This window comes from Equus przewalskii, chromosome 29, assembly GCF_037783145.1.
Source record: "Equus przewalskii isolate Varuska chromosome 29, EquPr2, whole genome shotgun sequence".
Lineage (NCBI taxonomy): Eukaryota > Metazoa > Chordata > Mammalia > Perissodactyla > Equidae > Equus > Equus przewalskii.
This window is the reverse complement of record NC_091859.1, coordinates 41,235,082-41,254,361: the sequence shown is the minus strand read 5'-3', so window position 1 is coordinate 41,254,361 and position 19,280 is coordinate 41,235,082. Positions and strand designations below refer to the sequence as shown.

At 52.1% G+C, this 19,280-nt stretch overlaps 1 protein-coding gene across 1 annotated transcript; it reads left to right on the top strand.

Annotated features, from left to right (window-relative positions):
* Positions 1-2,928: 2,928 nt before the first annotated feature.
* RTL6 (retrotransposon Gag like 6) lies at positions 2,929-8,544 on the top strand. The gene is made up of 2 exons (XM_070600596.1): positions 2,929-3,201; positions 3,371-8,544. Exon 2 carries the CDS (start codon positions 3,641-3,643, stop codon positions 4,358-4,360), a length of 720 nt encoding a protein of 239 aa, XP_070456697.1. The 5' UTR covers positions 2,929-3,201; positions 3,371-3,640; the 3' UTR covers positions 4,361-8,544.
* Positions 8,545-19,280: the final 10,736 nt, after the last annotated feature.

Genomic DNA, 19,280 nt, shown 5'->3' with positions numbered 1-19,280 from the left:
GAGAAGAATGTGTGTTCTGTCATTGAACAGAGGGTTTCACAGATCTCTCTCAGGTCTGGTGGTTTATGGTGTGTTCAAGTCTGCTATTTCCTTGCTGTATAGTTCTGTACATTATTGAAAGTATATTGAAGTCTTTCACTATTATCACTGAATTACCCATTTCTCCCTTTGTTTTTGTATGGTTTTGCTTCATGTAATCCGAGCTCTGTTGTTAGGTGTATACAAAATTGTTAAGTTGTCTTGATAGATTGATCCTTTTATCATTACAAAATGTCTTCCTTTTTCTCTAGTAACAATTTTGTCTTAGACTCTGTTTTGTCTGTTATTAGTATAGCCCCTCTAGTTCTCTGCTGGTCAGTTTGAATGGTCTATCGATGTCCACTCATTTACTTTCAACTCATTTGTTTCTTTGACTCTGAAGTGTTTCTCTTGCAGACAGCACTGAGTTGGGTTATTTTTTAAAGTCCATTTTGCCAATCTCAGCCTTTTAAATGAAGCGTTTAATCCATTTACATTTAATATATTACTGAGAAGGTAGAGTTTCCTTTGCCATTAGGTTATTTGTTTTCTATAAGTTCTATTTTTTTGTTCCTCTATTCCTCCTCTACTGCCTTTTTTCATATGAAATAGATATTTTCTAGTGCACCATTTTAATTCCCTTGTCATTTCTTTTACATATTTTTTGAGTTATATTCTTAATGGTTGCCCTGAGGATTACAATTAACATCTTAACTTATAAAAATCTAGTTTGGATTAATACCAACTTAATTTCGATAGTTTAGCAAACTTTGCTGCTAAATATCTCCATCTCCTCCCAACCTCCTTTGTGCTATTATTGTCATGCAAATTACTTTTTTTTGTACGCTCATCAATATAGATTTCTAAGTATTGCTTTATGCAGTTGTCTTTTAAATAAGACAGGAGAAATAAGAGTTACAAACAGAAATACATTTATGCTGTGAGAAACCAGCTGTTAATTTTATTGACAACACCTTACCCAGGATCACTTGCTTCTCTCTTGCTGCTTTCAAGAGTCTCTCTTTGTCTTTGACTTTCGAGAGTTCACTTATGACATGTCTAGGTGTTTGAGTTTATCCTACCTGGAGTTTGTTGGGCTTCTTGGATGTGCAGCTTAATGCATTTCATCAAACTTGAGAAGTTTTTGGCCTTCTCTGATACCACTCCAGCTGGGGAGCGGGGGGGGGGGCACCTCATTTTAGCTTGGCAAGGGTGGAAGTCTAGGCTCCCTACTCAGCCTTTGCTGGCACAGGTGGTGGTGGGGCTATCAATTTTCCTGCAGTGTTTGGTGGGAGTAGAGTGGTTACTGTCTAAAAGTTTTCTGTCTTCTTAGCCTGTCCCTTTCCTGGCTCTGTGGCTTGAGAGAGCAGGCCTTTTGGGGAAGCTGTTTGGTCTGCACCCATTGGCAATGCCAGGTTGCCAGCTTCTTAAGCTCTAAGTTTGAGAGATATGATGCAAAAGGATACCCAGCAAACCCACCACTCTGTCATTCCTTGGGCCCTGAGCCACCCAGCCAGTCTGCCTTTTTCTCTCCACCTTGTAGAGTCATTTGATTTTTCTCAGTTGTGATTTGTTGAAAGAATAGAGAAGAGTAAACCTACCCCATCTTCCTGGAAGTGGAAGGTGACTATACCTCCTTTCAAAACGGACTTCTCCACGGCCACCTCATCTTGTTCCATTTCTGCCTCCCCTCTCCCCCACCCACAACATCTGTTCTTTTCACAAATGTTATTCCTTCCTTGTTTGCAAAGAGGATGCTAAATATGCTTACTTTAAAGTCTTTTTTCAGACTGTTCTATTATTTTAATTTCATCTGGAGTTAATTCATATTATGATAATTGATTTTGTTGGCCATTATTCTTAGCATTAGATGTTTTCATGGGCTTCAGAGTTTTTATTTTTAGGCTCATTTTTGGGTAAAAATCAGTCTTTCACTTTCTTTCTCTGTCTGTGTACTCAACCCTCCTCCCCCTTTGACATTCCCTCCCCACCCCAGCAGTTTGGGGCTGCACCAGTGATATGAGGCATGAGTGAACCGGACTCTGTCAGAGGCCTACCTGAGGAGCACAGGTGGCTGCCAACGGTTCAGTCTCCTTGAAGACCATGTCCTGCAAAGACTGGCATGGTGGTGGGTGTCCTCTCTTTCCAGCCATGCCTCAGCCTAGAACCGACCTTTCAGAAGCAGCTCAGCAAGGTCAAGCAGGAAAGCCATCCAGATCCTAAGTCCGAATAGTTCACACTCTTTGGCCCAGTAGTTCCACTCCTTGGCGTGTACCCCGGAGAATACAGCATAGACAGGGGCTGGGATTTATATATAAGTGTGGTTTATAAAACTTGCACATGGAAAATGTGGTAGAGATTTATCAAAAGGAGCATGGTTAAATGAATTGCGGTACACGATTTTAGTGTACCACTAGGCAATTTAAAATTGAAAATCATGCATCTTTAACAGGAAAATGTTCAAATTTCAGTGTGTCATTAAGGTTACAAAATAGTTCGTAAGGTACAAAAATTAATATTTTGTGATAAGATATATCATAGAAAAATGACTAGATGGAGCTATAGAAATAGTACTATGTGCTCCCTCCAAGTGGACCGACTCTGAGTGATTTAAAGGGTTTTTTCCTAAGACTTTTGCGACACCAAAATTTGCTACGAGTATATACTACATTGAATTTGTATTCCAGTCACAATAGGAAAAGCAAGCTTCCTTTTAAAAAAATAATTGCAATATATACAAAAGGAGCGTTGCAAGCAGTGCTGGGAATAATCAGAAAAACAAGGAAGGCGCCCCGCGAAATAACAACATAACAGTATCCACGGTCATCGCTGATTGGCTGCTGAGGAAGGACGCGCAGCAGGTGCCCGGGAGGCGGGGCTGCGCTGGAGGGGGCGGGGCAGCTCACGCCACTTCCGGGGCGGGACGTCGGCCGCCGCGCGCGCGGGAGCGGGCGTCTCCATGGCAACCGGCGGGGCCCGCGCGAGTCCGCCCCGCCCCGCCGCGCCCCCGGCCCCGCCGCCGCCCCGCTCGGCCCGCCCCCCGCCGCCGGCCTGACCTGACCGGGAAGCAGTTCCAGCGGGCCGCCGCCGCCGTGACGCATCGGCCGCCGCGTCCCCCGCTCGGGCCATCTTGGTGGCGGCCGGCGCGGCAGACGGAGCCGCGGAGCCAGCGCGAAGAGCCAGGTACACGCGCGCCCCGGGCCCGGCGCCGTCGCGGGGGCGGCCGCCCTTTGTTCTGCCCGGTGGGCGCCCTCCCCTGACCCCCAGCTCGGCCTCCCGCGCCGCGTCCCCCTCCTCCCGGCCCCTTCCTGCGATCGAAACCCTCGTAAAAACCTTTTTTTTAATCCTTCAGGGCCCGGGACGATCCAGCCTCCCGCGCAGCCGCCTGGGCCTGGCGAGGGCCGCGATAGAGGAGCGCATCCCGGAGTCCGGGGGCCCAGCGGCCTGCACCGCCTGCTGCCCCGGCCGCGCTGCCCTCTCTCTGGTCCCCTCGGAGCCCGCTCTCTCCCTGATCCCTGCTCGGGCCTCCCCGGTTCCAGCATCGCAGGTGCTCCGCTCGGGGCTTCCCATACCCGCCCCTCGCGCCCCGTCCGTCTCAGTCTTTGGCTGACCTCTGGCCAACATGGTCCAACCCCAGACCTCCAAAGCCGAATCCCCGGCCCCTGCGGCCTCGGCCAGTGCCCAGGTAGATGACGTCATCGACACCCTGACCTCCCTGCGCCTCACCAACTCTGCCCTCCGGCGGGAGGCCTCCACCCTGCGGGCCGAAAAGGCCAATCTCACCAACATGCTGGAGAGCGTGATGGCCGAGCTGACCCTGTTACGCACCCGGGCTCGGATTCCGGGGGCGCTGCAGATCACGCCGCCCATCTCGGCCATCACCTCCAACGGGAGCCGACCCATGACCACACCTCCGACCTCTCTGCCCGAACCGTTTTCCGGAGACCCCGGCCAGCTGGCGGGGTTCCTGATGCAGATGGACAGGTTTATGATCTTCCAGGCCTCCCGCTTCCCGGGTGAGGCCGAGCGAGTGGCGTTCCTGGTGTCCCGGCTGACGGGGGAGGCAGAGAAGTGGGCCATCCCCCACATGCAGCCTGACAGCCCCTTGCGCAACAACTATCAGGGCTTCCTGGCCGAGTTGCGTCGAACCTACAAGTCCCCTCTCCGGCACGCACGGCGCGCCCAAATCAGGAAGACTTCTGCCTCGAATCGGGCTGTGCGTGAACGGCAGATGCTGTGCCGCCAGCTGGCCGCCACGGGCACCGGGCCCTGCCCCGTGCACCCCGCCTCCAGCGGGACGAGTCCAGCTCCCACACTGCCCACCCGAGCGCGGAACCTTTAAGAATCGGCCGCCACCCTGGTCGCATATGCAGCCACCCAGGTAGCATACACCCTCTGCTGCGTAGAAGAAACGTGCGTGCGACAGCATCGCTGCTGTTTGAAGACGTCCCTTCCAGCCTCTCCACACCTGTTCCCTAAGGAGATCTTCCTTCCTGGCTCTTGGGCGCCCTGTTACCTTGCTTCCTAGTGTACTACCAGCTTCGTACCTGCACCGCGGCGCAGGTCTCCCCTCTCTTGCCTGCAGCCCCAGCTCCTCTGGTGACCACAGCTCTGCTATTTGGTCACAGCGACTCCACGGCACCCTGCGGACCACTGGGGCTGACCTCTCCCGGCGTGACCAGGGTCGTGGCAGCTCCTACTCCACCCTCTGCTGGCCCCCACAGCAGCTCCCTGCCTGCTTGCCGTGACCTCACTGATGACAGACAGAAGCAGCTTTGGCCAGGCTGGTGGCTTGGTGTGGGTACCTGGAGCAGGGTCTGGCTTCCTGCCCATAAGTGATCACCTGCCCTGCCAGGGCCCAGCGTTGCAGGCAGGGGCCTCGTCCCTGCTGTCAGTAGCCAGGTGACCCCTGCTGGGGGTGTGGTTCCAGCATTTCTGGGGGCAGGTTCACTCTGCACATAAACACGCAGTCATTATGGCCGTTGCTGCCCCTGGGAAAGACCGATATCGCAGCTAACAGGAGGAGCCCCTGGAACGTGCACCTCCATTAGCACCTGGCTGTAGCTGCCAGTGTTCCGATGGCACCAGGAATTTGGGGGACTCTGGAACTCACCTGCTAGAGAGGGTCGTTGTGACTGTGGACACTGGGCAGTTGCATCAAGGCCCGACAGGCAGCACGTCCCTGCACGTCCACGCCTCAGGCCACTGCAGGCTGGGGGCGACGCTCGTGGCCCGCTTTGCTGCCCTGGACCTCCAGTGGGCCTCACCCCAGCTGCCAGTGTGCAGTCTCCCCCTCTTTGTCCCTTGGTGGTGGGCCTCGTCTAGCTTGAGCCTCATTCCCTTCTCCATTCAGGTGACGTGTGGCCTTCGCCTCTGCCCTTTCAGCCACCCACACCGTCTCTGCGTCTCTGGAGCTCCATGGAGCCTGCCTCCCCACATCTGGGCTGGCCCTCAGGTTCCAGGCTTGGTCCGAGAAGCCCTGGGCTCTGACGGCTGGAGAGCCAGCTCCTCTGGGCCGCAGCATTAGCGCTTGAGGCAGGTGGTGTCTGCCTCTGGCAACCCCACCCAGGGCCTTGGCACATTTGTAAAGGAGAAGGGCTGCGGACTGCCTTGGTCCTAATGTGGTGCCACTGCAGAGCTGGCACTCGTGTCCTAATTCTGAGGGACAGAGCTGTACCTCCTGGGGGTGTGTGGCCTCATGCCTCCTCGCGGGGCCCACCCAGAGGTCACTTTCTTGGTGAGACTGGGCCAGGCCCTTTGGAGCAGTGACGCCCCGCCATCTTTTAGTGCCAAAGGGAGCGCAGTTACGGGGCCGCCTGGACCGCGGGGCATGGGCGCTCTTGCCCTGCTTCACCTGCCCACTCTGGGTGGTCCTGGCTTGACTGGAGAACCACGGCCTCCGCGCCCACCCAAAGACCTGTGTCTTGGGATACCCGGAGCTTGGGTCCTGGGGCCCATCCTCTTCCTCAGAGTTTTGACGATGCTGGGAAGTGACTGCGTTCCTGAAGCAACTGCTGCCTCGCAAGGTCAAGGGCATTCAGTGGTTGCTGGGGGTCGTGGACCACTGCCACCTGCTCATTGTACTCTGTTAGCCCAATTGCCCTGCTCAACAACTGCCTGAATACAGGCTTCAGGCCCCCTGGATTCCAGCTGAGGCTGTTCAGGTGGGACCATGGTGCTCATTAAGCATGAATGTGGAGGACACACGGTGGGGCCACCATTCTGGGGGTGGGACCTCTGATGGGGGGTGTGCAGATTGCTTTCTCTGTGCTCAGTCGTCTTCTGTCTGCCTGCAGATGAAGGGGTACAGTGGCACCTGGGGAGAAGGAGGCCGGTGGGGGGTCACAGACACCTTGAAGGTTTCCGTGGGGTGCAGCCCAGCCAGGGCAGAGACCCTGCATGGGACGGCAGGATCTGCCACCCGCCAGCCCTGGGTCGGCCCGGGTGGTTTTGGGACCTGCCGTGTTTGTGGTGTTAGGCGCTCCTTTCAGCTGTGCGGCTCGTCCCAGGGCCAGAGCCGCCGGGGCCGGCCATGCCCACCCCTTTGCGCCTGGGATGTGCCCAGTCGAGGCTGCCACTCGCTTCATTTGTCTCGGTGATGTGGCTGCGTTCCACCTGTTGGTGCTGGCGTTCGTGGCCTTAGGACTGGTGCTGTTGCACATCTGCGACCTTGACAGCTCCCTGCAACGTTGGAAACGAGCATGTGAGAGAGGCTCGGGGTAGCCCTGCACTGCCCTCGGGGGAAGCTCCACACTGGGCGCCCTCTGTGGCTCTGCTGGAAGACACCTGGTCCCCTGCCACAGAGGATGGGATCAAGCTCCTGCAGCCCGGAGCCGGACCATGTGACCGGGAGGGTCGCACGCAGACGGAGGTGGGGGGTATAACTTTCATTGTTGTACATTTTGGGCTATAACTTCTCTACGTCCAAGGGGACAGGCGTTGCTTTGTAAAAGGGACAGGCAGTGTTGATGGTGCATGGGAGGGGAGCTTATGTTTTCGTGGTGTGGACACTATGGCCTCCATTGTGACTGCTCTCTGGTCTGTGTGGCGCTCCCTCTGGTAAGTAAGCTTCCTTGTTGACGGTGTCGTTGGAGGTGAGAATAGAGTAAGTGCTGCTTCTTGGCCTAACAGAGGGGCCTTGGCGTTAACTTAATGTCCTGAAGCATTTCGGTGACGTCTAGGGAAAGGCAAAGACCCGTTTCGTGGGCCCCAGGTGAATATGTGACGAGTGAGTAACGATGAGACGAGCAGAAACACCCCGTCAAGGGCAGGTGAGGCTTTCCTGATGCACCAGCCTCTGCTGTCGGGGCCACAGGACCCCACTGGAGCCGCACTCCAGGTGGTCAGGCCTCTAGGAGGACAGACACGTGGGGAGGGTGGGCGTGGACTTAGCTTCCCTTAAGGGAGCCAGCAGCAGCTGGGACGCTACCAGGTGGGGCTCTGTGTGGGAAGGGGGAGATCCTGGCGGAGGTCCCTGCCGTCTCCCTCCAGCGCTGTATGACCAAGGTCGCCTCCTGCACAGGAAGCGGTAGGTCCAGGGCTCAGAGGTGAAGACCCAGGTGGGGCTCCGCAAGAAGGCGGAGAGCAGGCTGTTGGGGACACAGCAGAAACTTGCAGCGTAGGGAGAAGACGGGTTTAGGGCAGGTCGGTCATGCACTGTGAGTGAGCGAGCTGCGGTCTCCCGTGTCGCCCCTCAGGGTCCCAGCACGGGGCATGGTGGCGGTTGACACAGCACGCACGCAATAGAGAAGATGGGAGGGACCCCAGTCCTCACCGCGATGTCACTATCTCCTTTATGTAAACAAGTCACAACCCACCAGGTCGTTTCATCATCAAAGCAAAGCTACACATTATAGAAATTTTGGAAAATAAAGAAGAAAGAGAAAAAAGTAAAAACTTAATATTTCTGTGTCTCATTCCAGGCTGCCCCGCCCCATCAGGGCTTCTATTTTTAGTCCAGCGTAGTTGTAGTCCTGTACCGAGAGCACGGGCACTCCCCGTTGCGGCTGGCTGTTCTTCGGATGGCTGTGTGCCCCTGCGGCAGTCGTGCCAGTGGTGGGCACCAGTGCTGTTGCTCATTTCTCACTGTCACAAATCGATGGATATCTTCGTGCACAAATCTTTTTCCCAATGTCGAGTTTTATTTCCTTAGGGTGGATTCCCAGAGGTGGGGTTATTGAATTAAAGAATATGAAAACCTTTGAGGCTCTTATTACCTATTGACGAAATGGTTTCCAGAAACCTTTGTATCCACTTACACTGCCACCAGCAAAGACAGATGTGCCCGTTTTACCATCTTGCCAGCACTGAGTGTTATCATCTCGCTAAGTATTTGCTGATCTGATAATGAAAAAATAGCAAGTTTCAGTTTGCATTTCTTTGGTTTCCAGCAGAGATGAACATCTTCATGTGAAGCAGTGTGTTTCCTCTTTTGTGGGTGTCGGTGTCCTTTGCTCTTATCTACTGGGGTCTGATAAATTTGTATGAGCTCGTTGTATATTAAAGATATTAACCTGTCGTGTGTCATATTTGCTGCACGTTTCCAGCTTTTACTTTTTTATGTGTGTTTTAACTTACTGAAACTTTGACTCGTACGTAGCTGATCTGTTCCCCACTGGGCACTGTGCCCACGAGGCCGTGACACGAGGTGGCACATCTCTGTCCTTCCTGTTCGCGGCTGTGTCATTGCACCTGTGGCGAGTGCCTGGCACACATCTGTCAGATGGTAGCTCCAGCGGGTGTGCTGGTGCTGGGGCCCATGGGCGGCCGCCACAGGCTCTGCTGGACGGCTGAGGGACTGGAGCCGCCCTCCAGCCTTTGGTCTCCGAATCCCTCTGTACCTTTGTTACAAATCATTGAGAGCCCCAAAGAGCTTCTGCCTATGTGGGTTTTATAAATGTTTACCATATTATAAATTAAAATAGAGAATGTTTTAAAATGTTATTTTGAAAATAAACTCATTACATGTCAGCATAAATAGAATATTTTCATGAAAACTCTGTTTTCCAAAACAAAAAATTTAGCGAGAAAAGTGGTGGTAACATTTTTGCAAATTTGACGTCTAGTTTAACAGAAGACAGCTGGAGTCCCAGACCGGCTTCTGCACATGATCCTTTGTGAGCTCGCACGTCACATGGCCGCTGAGAAATTCCACGTACACCCGTGAGATAGAGCGGAAAAGGCTCAGAATGTGTTATCACGAAGACAGTTGCGCATTATTACGCAATAATTATTACGCAGTGTTATCACGCAGACACTTACCTCGCAGCCCCTGGGAGGGCCCGCTGTCCGAGGAGAGACGAGCAAGGTGGTCCCGCGACCCCCTCCCTCTGCTCCTTTGTGGTTTCTTTCATTGCTTTAGACTTAAGGTCTGTTTTTCCCTCTGGAACTGATCAGCAGTTGTTTCTGGAATTAACTTGGCGTACAGTGTAAGGTGAGGCTCTAAATGGACTTTTTTCCAAATATTTAAACAAATATCCTGAGATGAGACATTGGATTCTCTCCCTCGTTGATGTGTGTTGTTTCCGTTATCACACTCGAGAATCTGTCATAGGCTGACTTTCCTTTTATCTGTCCGTCCGTTTACTTGCCCCCCGCCCCCACGACTTCCCTCTATTAACAGTTGTGGTCTTAGAGCTTGTGCTCATATCTAGTGGGGCTCTCCCCCTTCAGATCTTCTTATCTGTATCCCCAGATGAACTTAAAAAATGAATGCTAAGATTTTCCCCAATCCTGGTGACAGGCGTGGGGCTCGGAAAGGCCTGATGGCTCTGGGCGTTGTGTGCGGGCGGGAGATGGGAGGATGGGGCGGCCCTGACTTCCTGCCGGCAGGAGGCCTTGCCTCTGGGGTTTCCACCTGCCATCTCTCTCTGACTGGTGGGAGGTTTGGGAACAGGGTAAAGATGTGCGTCCCAGCTGGCTGGACTGTTGCCTAGTCAGTGTCTTCTGCTATGGAAAAGTCTAGAGGGCACAGAGTGACCTGTTGCCTGTCCCCAGATGGCTGGTCCTGAGAGGTTTACAGGGACCCGGCCACCCGCTGTGCCTGGCTGTGGAGGTGCGGAGCTCTGACCTCCCCACCAGCCCCTGTGTGGGGCCCAGCTGGAGGCTGGAGACCAGGAGCCTGGGTGGAGCAGGGCCTGCATCCTCAGTGACTGCGTGAACTCTGCTCTTGCCCTGAGCTCCCAGGTGCCCAACCTGGTGGGATTGCATCCTGTGCTCTGAAGACTCTGAGGGTCTATCTCAGCGAGCGGTGGCTCTGTCCACGTCGCCCCCAGACCAGGAACCTGGGTGTCGTCCTTGCCTTGCCTCCTTCATCCCACACCTGCTTTCCAAGGCCTTCCAATGCTGCTTCTCAACGGCTCAGGCAGGCGGGCTCTCTGTTCCCACCACTGTACCCTCTTCAGTCTTTCTTCCTGCCTCCCCTCCGTGCTCTTAGTCCTGTGTTTAGGATCAGGCATTCCTCCTCTGAGAAACCCTCCTGAACAACGAGGCCGGTCGGGGTCTGCAGGCTGTGCTCCCACATCCGCACACCCACCCAGGGGACACTCATTAAAAGCCTGTCTTGTGTTGGTGTTGAGCTTCTGTTTGTCTCTGCCTCCAGACTGCGGGCTCCTTGGGGGCAGAGCCGATGGATTGATCCGTGTCCCCAGCAGCTGCCCAGGGCCTGGGCGTGAAGCTGCTTGGGGTTGACCAGAAGGACAGCACAATAGACAGTAGCTGGGAGTGTGGGGTCCACGTCGTACAGGCCATCTGCCAAGCAAAACTGGAACCCCAGCAAGCCCCACACCTGTCCATGTGCCCCATTTCCCTTTCTTTTGTACGAAATGAGATCACAGCGTACGTACTCCTTGTTAGCCTCTTTGGGTTTTTCCCCCCACTTAATATGTGATGAGAACTTACCGAGGTCATGACATAGCCTTTGAAAATACAGTTTATAAAGGAATGATATTCCACCTCTGGTTCTGCCACCTGTGACTCAAAGGATCCTTTTCTTTTGGGAATGCAGCTTTGCAATTTTTGTCGTACGTGGTGTTGCAATAATCATCCGTGGAGCTGCACGTTTCCTTAGGAAGGTTTTCCTGCCGTCAGGAGTCTCCCCAGTCCCCTTTACATTTTCTGAGAGGTCCTCGCTGACACCCAGGAAGATGAATGTTGTGTTTCTGTCTGACCGCTTCACTGAGCACGGTGTGGTCGGAATGTTTTTTCAGTTGGTTCCTCCGAGTTTCTGCATACATTGGTAGCGTCTCCAGTCAACAAATGTCTGCTCCTGGAACAGACGCTGTGGCCACCCGGGTCCCCTTCCAGGACTGAAGCACTCATTTCCCCAGCACCGGGCGTGTTGGTGACCGGGAGCTCTCAGCTGAGTTCCTTCCAAGACTTGCTCTCAAACAAAGTCATTGCCTCAACCACGACTGTGCCTCCTGCATGGTGGCAGCACACGTCCCAGGACTGGTTGACGTGGGACAGCGCTGCAGGGCCCTCCCAGCTCCAGAGCTCTCCGGGGCGTTGACCGAGGGCCTCCTGCAGACTCCCTCCGCTCAACCCTGCTTGCCTCGCTCCCCACCGGTGTTGACCCCAGAGCGCTTCCCGACAGACTTCCTGCAGGCAAACCTTCATCTCAGAGTCTGTGTCCCAGGCAGGGCGGCCTGTGACAGTCTGCTCCTTTGTCTAGAGTTTTTATTTACATCCTCTCACTTCAGTTTCTGGAACTTCCTGAACAAGGTTATTTGTTGCTGATGCCTGACACCCTCGTCTTGCTCCCAACTTTCAGGGGAAGCAGAGTTGCTGGGCTATCCTGGGTGTCCCCTCTGGAGGCAGGGCCGTGTTCGTTGCTGTGGCATCTGTCTCACTGAATCCTCCCGGCAGCCCGAGGGAGGGATTGTCTCATGACCCCCACTTGACAGATGAGGAAAGAGGCATAGAGAGGGTAAGTCGCCTGTCCGTGTCACACAGCTGGTAGGGCCATTTCTGGGGCTTGAACCTGGTCCTTGGACTCCAGAGCCTGCCTCCTGATCACTGGCCTTCTGGTTTCTCCCCTTTACTTGTGATTGTGGCTCTAGCGTAGGATAGCTCGTTCTGTGGGTTGTGACTGAATTTGTACTGAAACCTTCCTCTTCAGCTCTGGGCACATGAAGTGAAACACCGTCACACACACATGCACACTCATACACACGTGTGTGCACACGCACGCACGCACACATGCACGCATCCACGCGCTCTCATGCATGCGCACACACCTGCACACACGTGTGTGCAAACACACACACAAGCACAGGATGTGTGTTTGGAAGCATTTGGAAATAATAAAAGGAAATTTCTAGTGGAGCAGAAATGAAAATATCTCAAAACTGAAAAGAAAGCGTCACTGGCCACCATGGGCTGTGTGCCAGCAAGCAGGGCCTGCAGAATCTCCACCCTCCGGCCTGGTTTGTGGCAGAAGCGGGCTGCCCACCCAAGGCCAGGGCCAAAGCAGGTCATTCCTGTGGGTCTGGGAGCCGTCCCGTATGTGTGCGCGAGCAGGCCCAGAGTCGCCGTGCTGTGCCGGGCAGGAGCTCCACATCGAGCTCTAAGTGTGGGCTCAGTTTATCCCCAGGACCGGGGCCGAAACCGCAGGGACCCACTGCCCAGGGAGCGCTTCCCAGCCCAGAGTCCAGGCAGGAGAGACCCCTGCAGGAGACGACACCAGAAGGAAAGCGCGTGGGACCAAGGGAGCCTGGCGTCCATCAGTCCGCAGAGCAGCAGACAGGAAGAGTCTGTCCTGGCGGCGATAACAGTGCGACCTGAAGAAGACTCTGGAAGTCGGTCTGTTCCAATCATACCAGAGGGACGGGCAGAGCAGTCTCATGAAAGGAGAACCGGAGCTGACGAAGGAGGGCGCGCTGCCCCTGCTCCCCCCACAAGCCCCCTCCCCCACCAAGGGACCCCTCCCGGGGCTTAGCTCCTCCCCCGTCAGGTTCAGGTTTAGGCCCCTGCCCTGTGCCCATGCACCCACCCCTCCCTCGACCCCCGATTTCTCGAGGAGTGGACTCTACCCGCTTTGCACACGTGTTCACCCACAACCGCAGTACAAGCTCACGAGTTTTTCATCTAGTCTTCAATTTTTTTCTGATGAACTTAATTGTTTAGCATTTATTGATTTATTTGGATTAGAATGGCATACATATAACATACAATAGTGTATGTATCATATACTTTAAAAAATATAGAGGATGTAAAGAATAAAAATCTGCATATCTGCCACCCAGAGAAACACAGTTAATGTTCCTATGTATTCCCTTCTAGTCTGTTTTTACCTGCAATTACACACACACGTACACACACACACACGTACACACACATACACACATGTAGACACACACCCCTTCTTACAAATTTGGATCATTCCAGGTAGACTTTAGAATTAAACAAAATTGTGAGATTTTTTATTAGAATGTAATTAATCCTATGAAATTCTTTGAAAACCATGGACCTCTTTGCAATGCTCAGTCATCCACTCTGGGGACAAGTTATACCTCTCCACCCGTTTACTTCTATCTTATGTCCCATACGAAGTTTGTGGTTTTATCCATATTGGGGCTTTTTAAAAAAAAATGTCATTTTTCCTATTGTAAATGTAACATATATTTTTTTTCCAAATGGGTTATGCATGGCATGGATTAGAGATAGTGATTACTGTACTATTTTTTAGGTTGCCATCAGGGTGAAGTCTCAATATTTTTACAAGTTTTAAAGCTGATTCTCTTGGATTTTTGTATAATCTCATCTCTTGAAAATAAGAGTATTATCCACACTGTCTAGTATTTGTAACCGTATTTTCTTCCTGTGCTGCATTTGGGGGGGTCAGGAGGAGCCCCTTCTGTACTCGTCTTCCTACTGCTGGGGAGGGCGGGGCCTGGGACAGGAAGGGAACAGAATCACACTCAGGCCCGTGCTGGTGGCCGCACCCGGTGAGCGCGCATGCGGTCTGCCTCTGGAGCCCTGGCGGTTGGGCCGTGCTGCTCTGTCTGCTTATTGCTCTGTGTCAGGTGCTGCTGGGAACCCATCAGGGTCGCCTGTGGCTGGTTCCAGGGCTGCTCTTCCATTCCTGGCCCCGGTTATTCATGTAACCTCAGCCTCTGCTGCCGGGATCTCCTCACCCCACTGGGCGGCCTCTCGGGGTTGGGAAGCTGGCCGACGCTCCTGGCTCCCTTCCGATGGCCTCCCCTGTACCCCCGGGCGATGGTCAACCCCCGCACCACAAACTTAGCTCTGTGGCCTCCGCCCTCTTGCACCAGGCTTTACCACCTCTCCTCTGTCAAGCGTCCTTCCCTGGGTTCCAGAACTCCTGAATGTAGCTGTGGAGTCTTCTGGATTCCAAGCAGTGTTGTGTCCCCAGAAAGCTGCTGGTCACACACCAAGCACCACAATTCAAACCCATTGAAACTGCCGGCTCTCTCAGCTCGTATCTGAGCATTTCAAAGACAGGAGAGGCTCATGTGACTTGCCCATGAGTCTCCAACGGCCATCTCGGGACCTCAGCTAAAGCCACCACCCACCTCAAGAAAAGTTATGCAGTGTCTAGGTCTGCACTGCAGCAGGACATTGGGCTGGGCTCTTCCCGTTGTGGCCAAGACCCACAAACGAGAGTGAAAGGCAGTGAATAAGCTGTATCCTGAACTGGCACCGCTGTGACAAGCCGTCAGCGGTCACACCTGAAGGGATTTCTTAGGCCTGTCCTTCAACCAGAACCAAAAGTTTGCAGAGTCTGGCTGGTCCTTTACCAACCCATTTTCTCTTCTTCCTGGGCCAAAGGCCAGGCTGTATTTCCCAGCCTCCTTCCCACCAGATGTGGCTAAACGACGGATTTCCAACTGCGGGATGCAGACGAGCGGGATCCTCCACGCCCTCCCCGACCGCCAGTTCCATCGCTGCTAACGGTCAGGGTGACCTCGGAGACCACCTGGTGAAGACGGCAGAGCCATGCACCAAGGGGGCCTGTTTAGGGGCGAGCCAGGGTCACCACAGGCTGGGGCACACAAGAAAGCATGCATGGGAGCGCAAGCGTGACGGCCCCCAGGGGGGTCAGCCCGCAGAGGTGGGTGGGTGGGGCAGGGAGCCGGCGAGGCGGCCCTAGGCGTGAGGCTCTGCTTGCACCCAGCGCTGAATGGGGACGCGGGGCGGCTGTGGCCTGGCGGGGGCCCTGGGCCCTCTTCCCAGGAGCTGCCCCGACACGCGGATCAGCGCGGCCTGGATAGAAAGTCTCCCCAGCCCCTCCAGACCACCAGGCCCACAGTGAGCTCTGACAAGCTCAGAGGGAGGGCAGGAGACAGGCCCCGGATTGTGCTTGAGCCGAACGTTCTCTAGAAGTAAACAGGGCTTACTCTTAAACCCCAAGAGACCCTTCTACAGACAAAAATGACAAGACACCCTTGGAATCTGGCCAAGGTGTCATTGCGAGACCTCCGACCTAATGGAAAGGGGTCCACAGACCCCACTGGATTGGAGTTTGGAAGAAATCAAACCACTTCTATTTATATCCCTAACAAGTTGAGATCCTCAATAAACCAGGAACACATAATTCACTCAAATTATGAAACCCCACAAAGCTATGAAACAGTGAAAGAGGGAAAGCAGAGAAAACGCTGGTGTTGGGAAACCTAAAGGAGCTTTTAGGGCATGAAAACCCATGTCGGAGTGCGGCAGCCTCGGCACGCCGGCTGCCAGGGCCGTTTAGAAGAAGCTTGTGGAACCCACACGGGAAAAACGGCCACCGTAATGCACACTGACTGTGCACCTGCTGTGGGCCAGGCGCTGTTCTAGAAGCTGCCGATGTGACGCGAGCAAGACGCAGACCCCGCCCTCGTGGAACACCCACCCTCGAGGGGCAAGAAGGACGACGAGCGCGCGTGTGCGTCACATAACGGCAGGAGGGCGGACGGGGCAGCAAGGCCTCTCCGAGGGCGGGACCCCCGAGCAGAGGCCGAGGGAAGTGAAGGGGGCTGAGACTCCACCTTGGCTGTGGTCCTGAGAGGGAAAAGTTATTAAAATCCATGTTTAGTCTTAAAATCGGTAGTGTCTTAGACTCAAGGAAATGGTTAGTTTTTTCAGTTTTGGGATTACACTGAATATACAATTTTATGTCCTTCATAAAACTGGCTTAATATGATACACATTTTACCATGTTATTTGAAATGTTCTTTGAAAATAAGCTGACGATTTCATAATATTCATTACATGGGCGTGTATAACTTATGTAGCTGTTCTTCCTGGATGGTGACACAGAGATTACATATTCATTTTTAAAAAATCAAGATGTAATTTACACGCAGAGAAGTGCACGAACTTAAGTACATTCTCCGACGTGTTTTGACAAAGGTACGCACCCTGGTAACCACCGCTGGAGTCAAAAGGTGGAACGTTTCCATCGCTTCAAAAACGTCCCCGTGCCTTCTGCCGGTTGATGGCTCTCCACCCCTACCGGGCATCTGCGGTCTTAATTTCTGTGCCCCTAGTTTAGCTTCGACTGTTCTGGAGCGTCGCGGAAATGGAATCACAGAGCGTGTGCTCCCTGGTGTTTGGGCGTCTTTTGCTCAGTCTGGTGTCTTTGAGATTCGTCCACATTGGTGCGTGTCTGAGTAGTTCGTCACCTCTCACTGCTGAGTAATGCTCCCTTCTGCAGACAGACGCTAGCTGTTCAGCATTCACCCGTCGATGGACATCGAGGCTGTTTCCGGCTTGAAGACGTGTGAATAAAGTTGCTGTGAGCATCCCCGTGGAAGTCCTCTGCGCACGTATGTCTGCGTTTCTCTTGGGTGAGAGCCTAGGAGCTGAATCGCTGGGTCCTAGGTAAGGGGGATAATTTTATAAGGAACTGCCAGACTGCTTTCCAAAGCGGTCACCCCGTCTTCCGTTCGACTCAGCTGCGTGTGGGTCGCGTTGCTCCACGTCCCGTCTTCCCCCGGGCTCGTCTGTCATGTGAATTTCAGCCACTCTGGTGGGCGTGGGAGCATCTGCGGTGGTTTTATTTTATGTTTCCCTGGTTTCTAATGACACTGAGCATTTTTTTCCCTAGCCATTAATATATCTTCTTTTTTTTCCCCAAAATTTTATGAAAAATTTCAAACATACATAAAAGTTGAAAAAAACTGCGTAGGAAACAGCCATAGATCCACCAGCTAGATTCCACAATTAACCTTTTACTACATTTGCTTTAATCGCATATCCATCCAACCTTCTACCCATCTTTAACACATCTTACTTTTAACACCAGCAAACGAAGTTAAAGCTATTAGGATTCTGCACCCCTGAGCACTTCAGCGTGCATATCGCTCACTGGACTTCAACGTTTGTTTGCAATTCTTTTTTGATTAGGGGACGGGGATTCATCCACATACAGTAAAGTCATCAGTCTTACATAGGTCATTTGGCGATTTTTGAAAAATGCGTACACCGTCATCCCCCCAGCCCCTATCAAGATAAAGGACATCACCGCCCAGAAATTTCCCCACTGCTCCTCCCTGGTCCTAAATACTTTTGTCAATCTCCAGGACATGAAGATATTCTGTAATTGCCTTCTTAAAAATTATAGTTTTAACTTTTGCATGTAGGTCTCTGATTCATCTCAAAATTTTGTGGATGACATGAGATGGGGTTGAAATTTGTTTTTTCCCGTTTATGTCTCCAACCGTCTCAGAACCACTCGTTGAAAGACTTTCTGTTCCTCCATTGGCTTGCTTTGACGACTCTGTCTAAATCAAGTGACCAAATATAGTCTGTCTACTTCTGGACTCTGCATTCTGCTGCACCAATCCATTCGTCTGCTCACACGCCGGCACCAGGCTGTCCTGATTGCTGGGACTTGGAAGTCAGCTTCAAACTCGGGGACGTAAATCCCGCAATTACGTTCTTCCATTTCCAGATTGCTTCAGAGCCTCCGGATCCGCGCTGTGCTGTTCAGTGAGTCACTACACACGTGTGACTATTTAAATTTATTAAAACGCAGTGAAACTCAAGATTTAGCTCCTCTGGTACAATAACCACATTTGAAATGCTCAATGGAGCATTTTTATTATCATAGATATAGTTTAGGTCCTTTGCAATTCCATATAAATTTTAGAATCATTTCATCAATTTCTGTTTAAAAAGCCTGCTGGGGCTACAATTGGGAAGGAATTGAATTTACAGATTAAAGCGGTTGAGAGCGGACATGTTCATAATGTTGAGTCTTCCGAGGCGTGAATGTGGTTTCTCTCTCACCATTTAAGACTGTAATTTTCCTCAGCAGTTCTGTGGTGTTTAGTTAGCAGCCTTTCACATCTTTTGTGAGTGTATTCCTGAGGATTTTAAGCTGCTTGATGCTGTTGTAAATGGAATTTTTTTAAATTCCATTTTGCAATTGTTTGTTGTGTAAAACCCAAACTAACTTTTATATTTGCTTTTATTCTGTGACTTTGCTGAAGTCACATATTGGTCCTAGTAGTTATTTCCCAGACGCTTAGGATTTTCTACATACACAGTCATGTTGTCTGTGAATAGAGTTCATGTCTGTCTTTTCACTCTATATGCCTTTGATTTCTCTTTCTGTCCTTTGTGTGCTGTCGGGGCCTGTAGGACAGTGTGACGCGGGAGTCATGGGAGCGAGCGCCTGGCCTCATCGCTGATCTTTGGGGCGCGTGGTTGATATTTCACCATTAAGCTGGATGCTAAGTGGCGGGTTTCTCACACTTGCCCTTGATCAGGTTCATGGAACTTCCATCGCACCCTAATTTGTGTGAGTTTTTTTTTTTTTAAATCAGGAAGGGATGTTGAATTTTGTTAAACACTTTTTCTACAATTTAAGCAATCATATTTTTTCTTTTATTCTGTTAACATGGTGAATTAAACTGACTGTTTATCAAATGATAAACCAACCCTGCATCCTCAGGATGGATAGTGAGAATTATCCCTTCTGTAAAATGTCGCATTCAATTTGCTAATACTTTAAGCATCTTTTGTGTTTATTATCAGGGGGAGATCGAGCTGTCATTTCTTTTCTGCAATGTGTTTGTTCTTAGGGTTACGCTCACCTCATAAAACAGCTTGGGAGCTCTCCCCCTCTCTATTTTCTGAAAGAGTTTGGGCAAGATTAGATTATTTATTCCTTAACTGTTTGATGGAAAATTTAAGTGGACCCACCCAGGCCCAGCGTTTTCTCCGTCGTGAGGCGTTGACAGCGCGCTCGGTTTCTTTAGTGGATTGATGGCTCTAACCAGCCATCTGCTTCTCCTCCGTGAGCTTTGGTACCG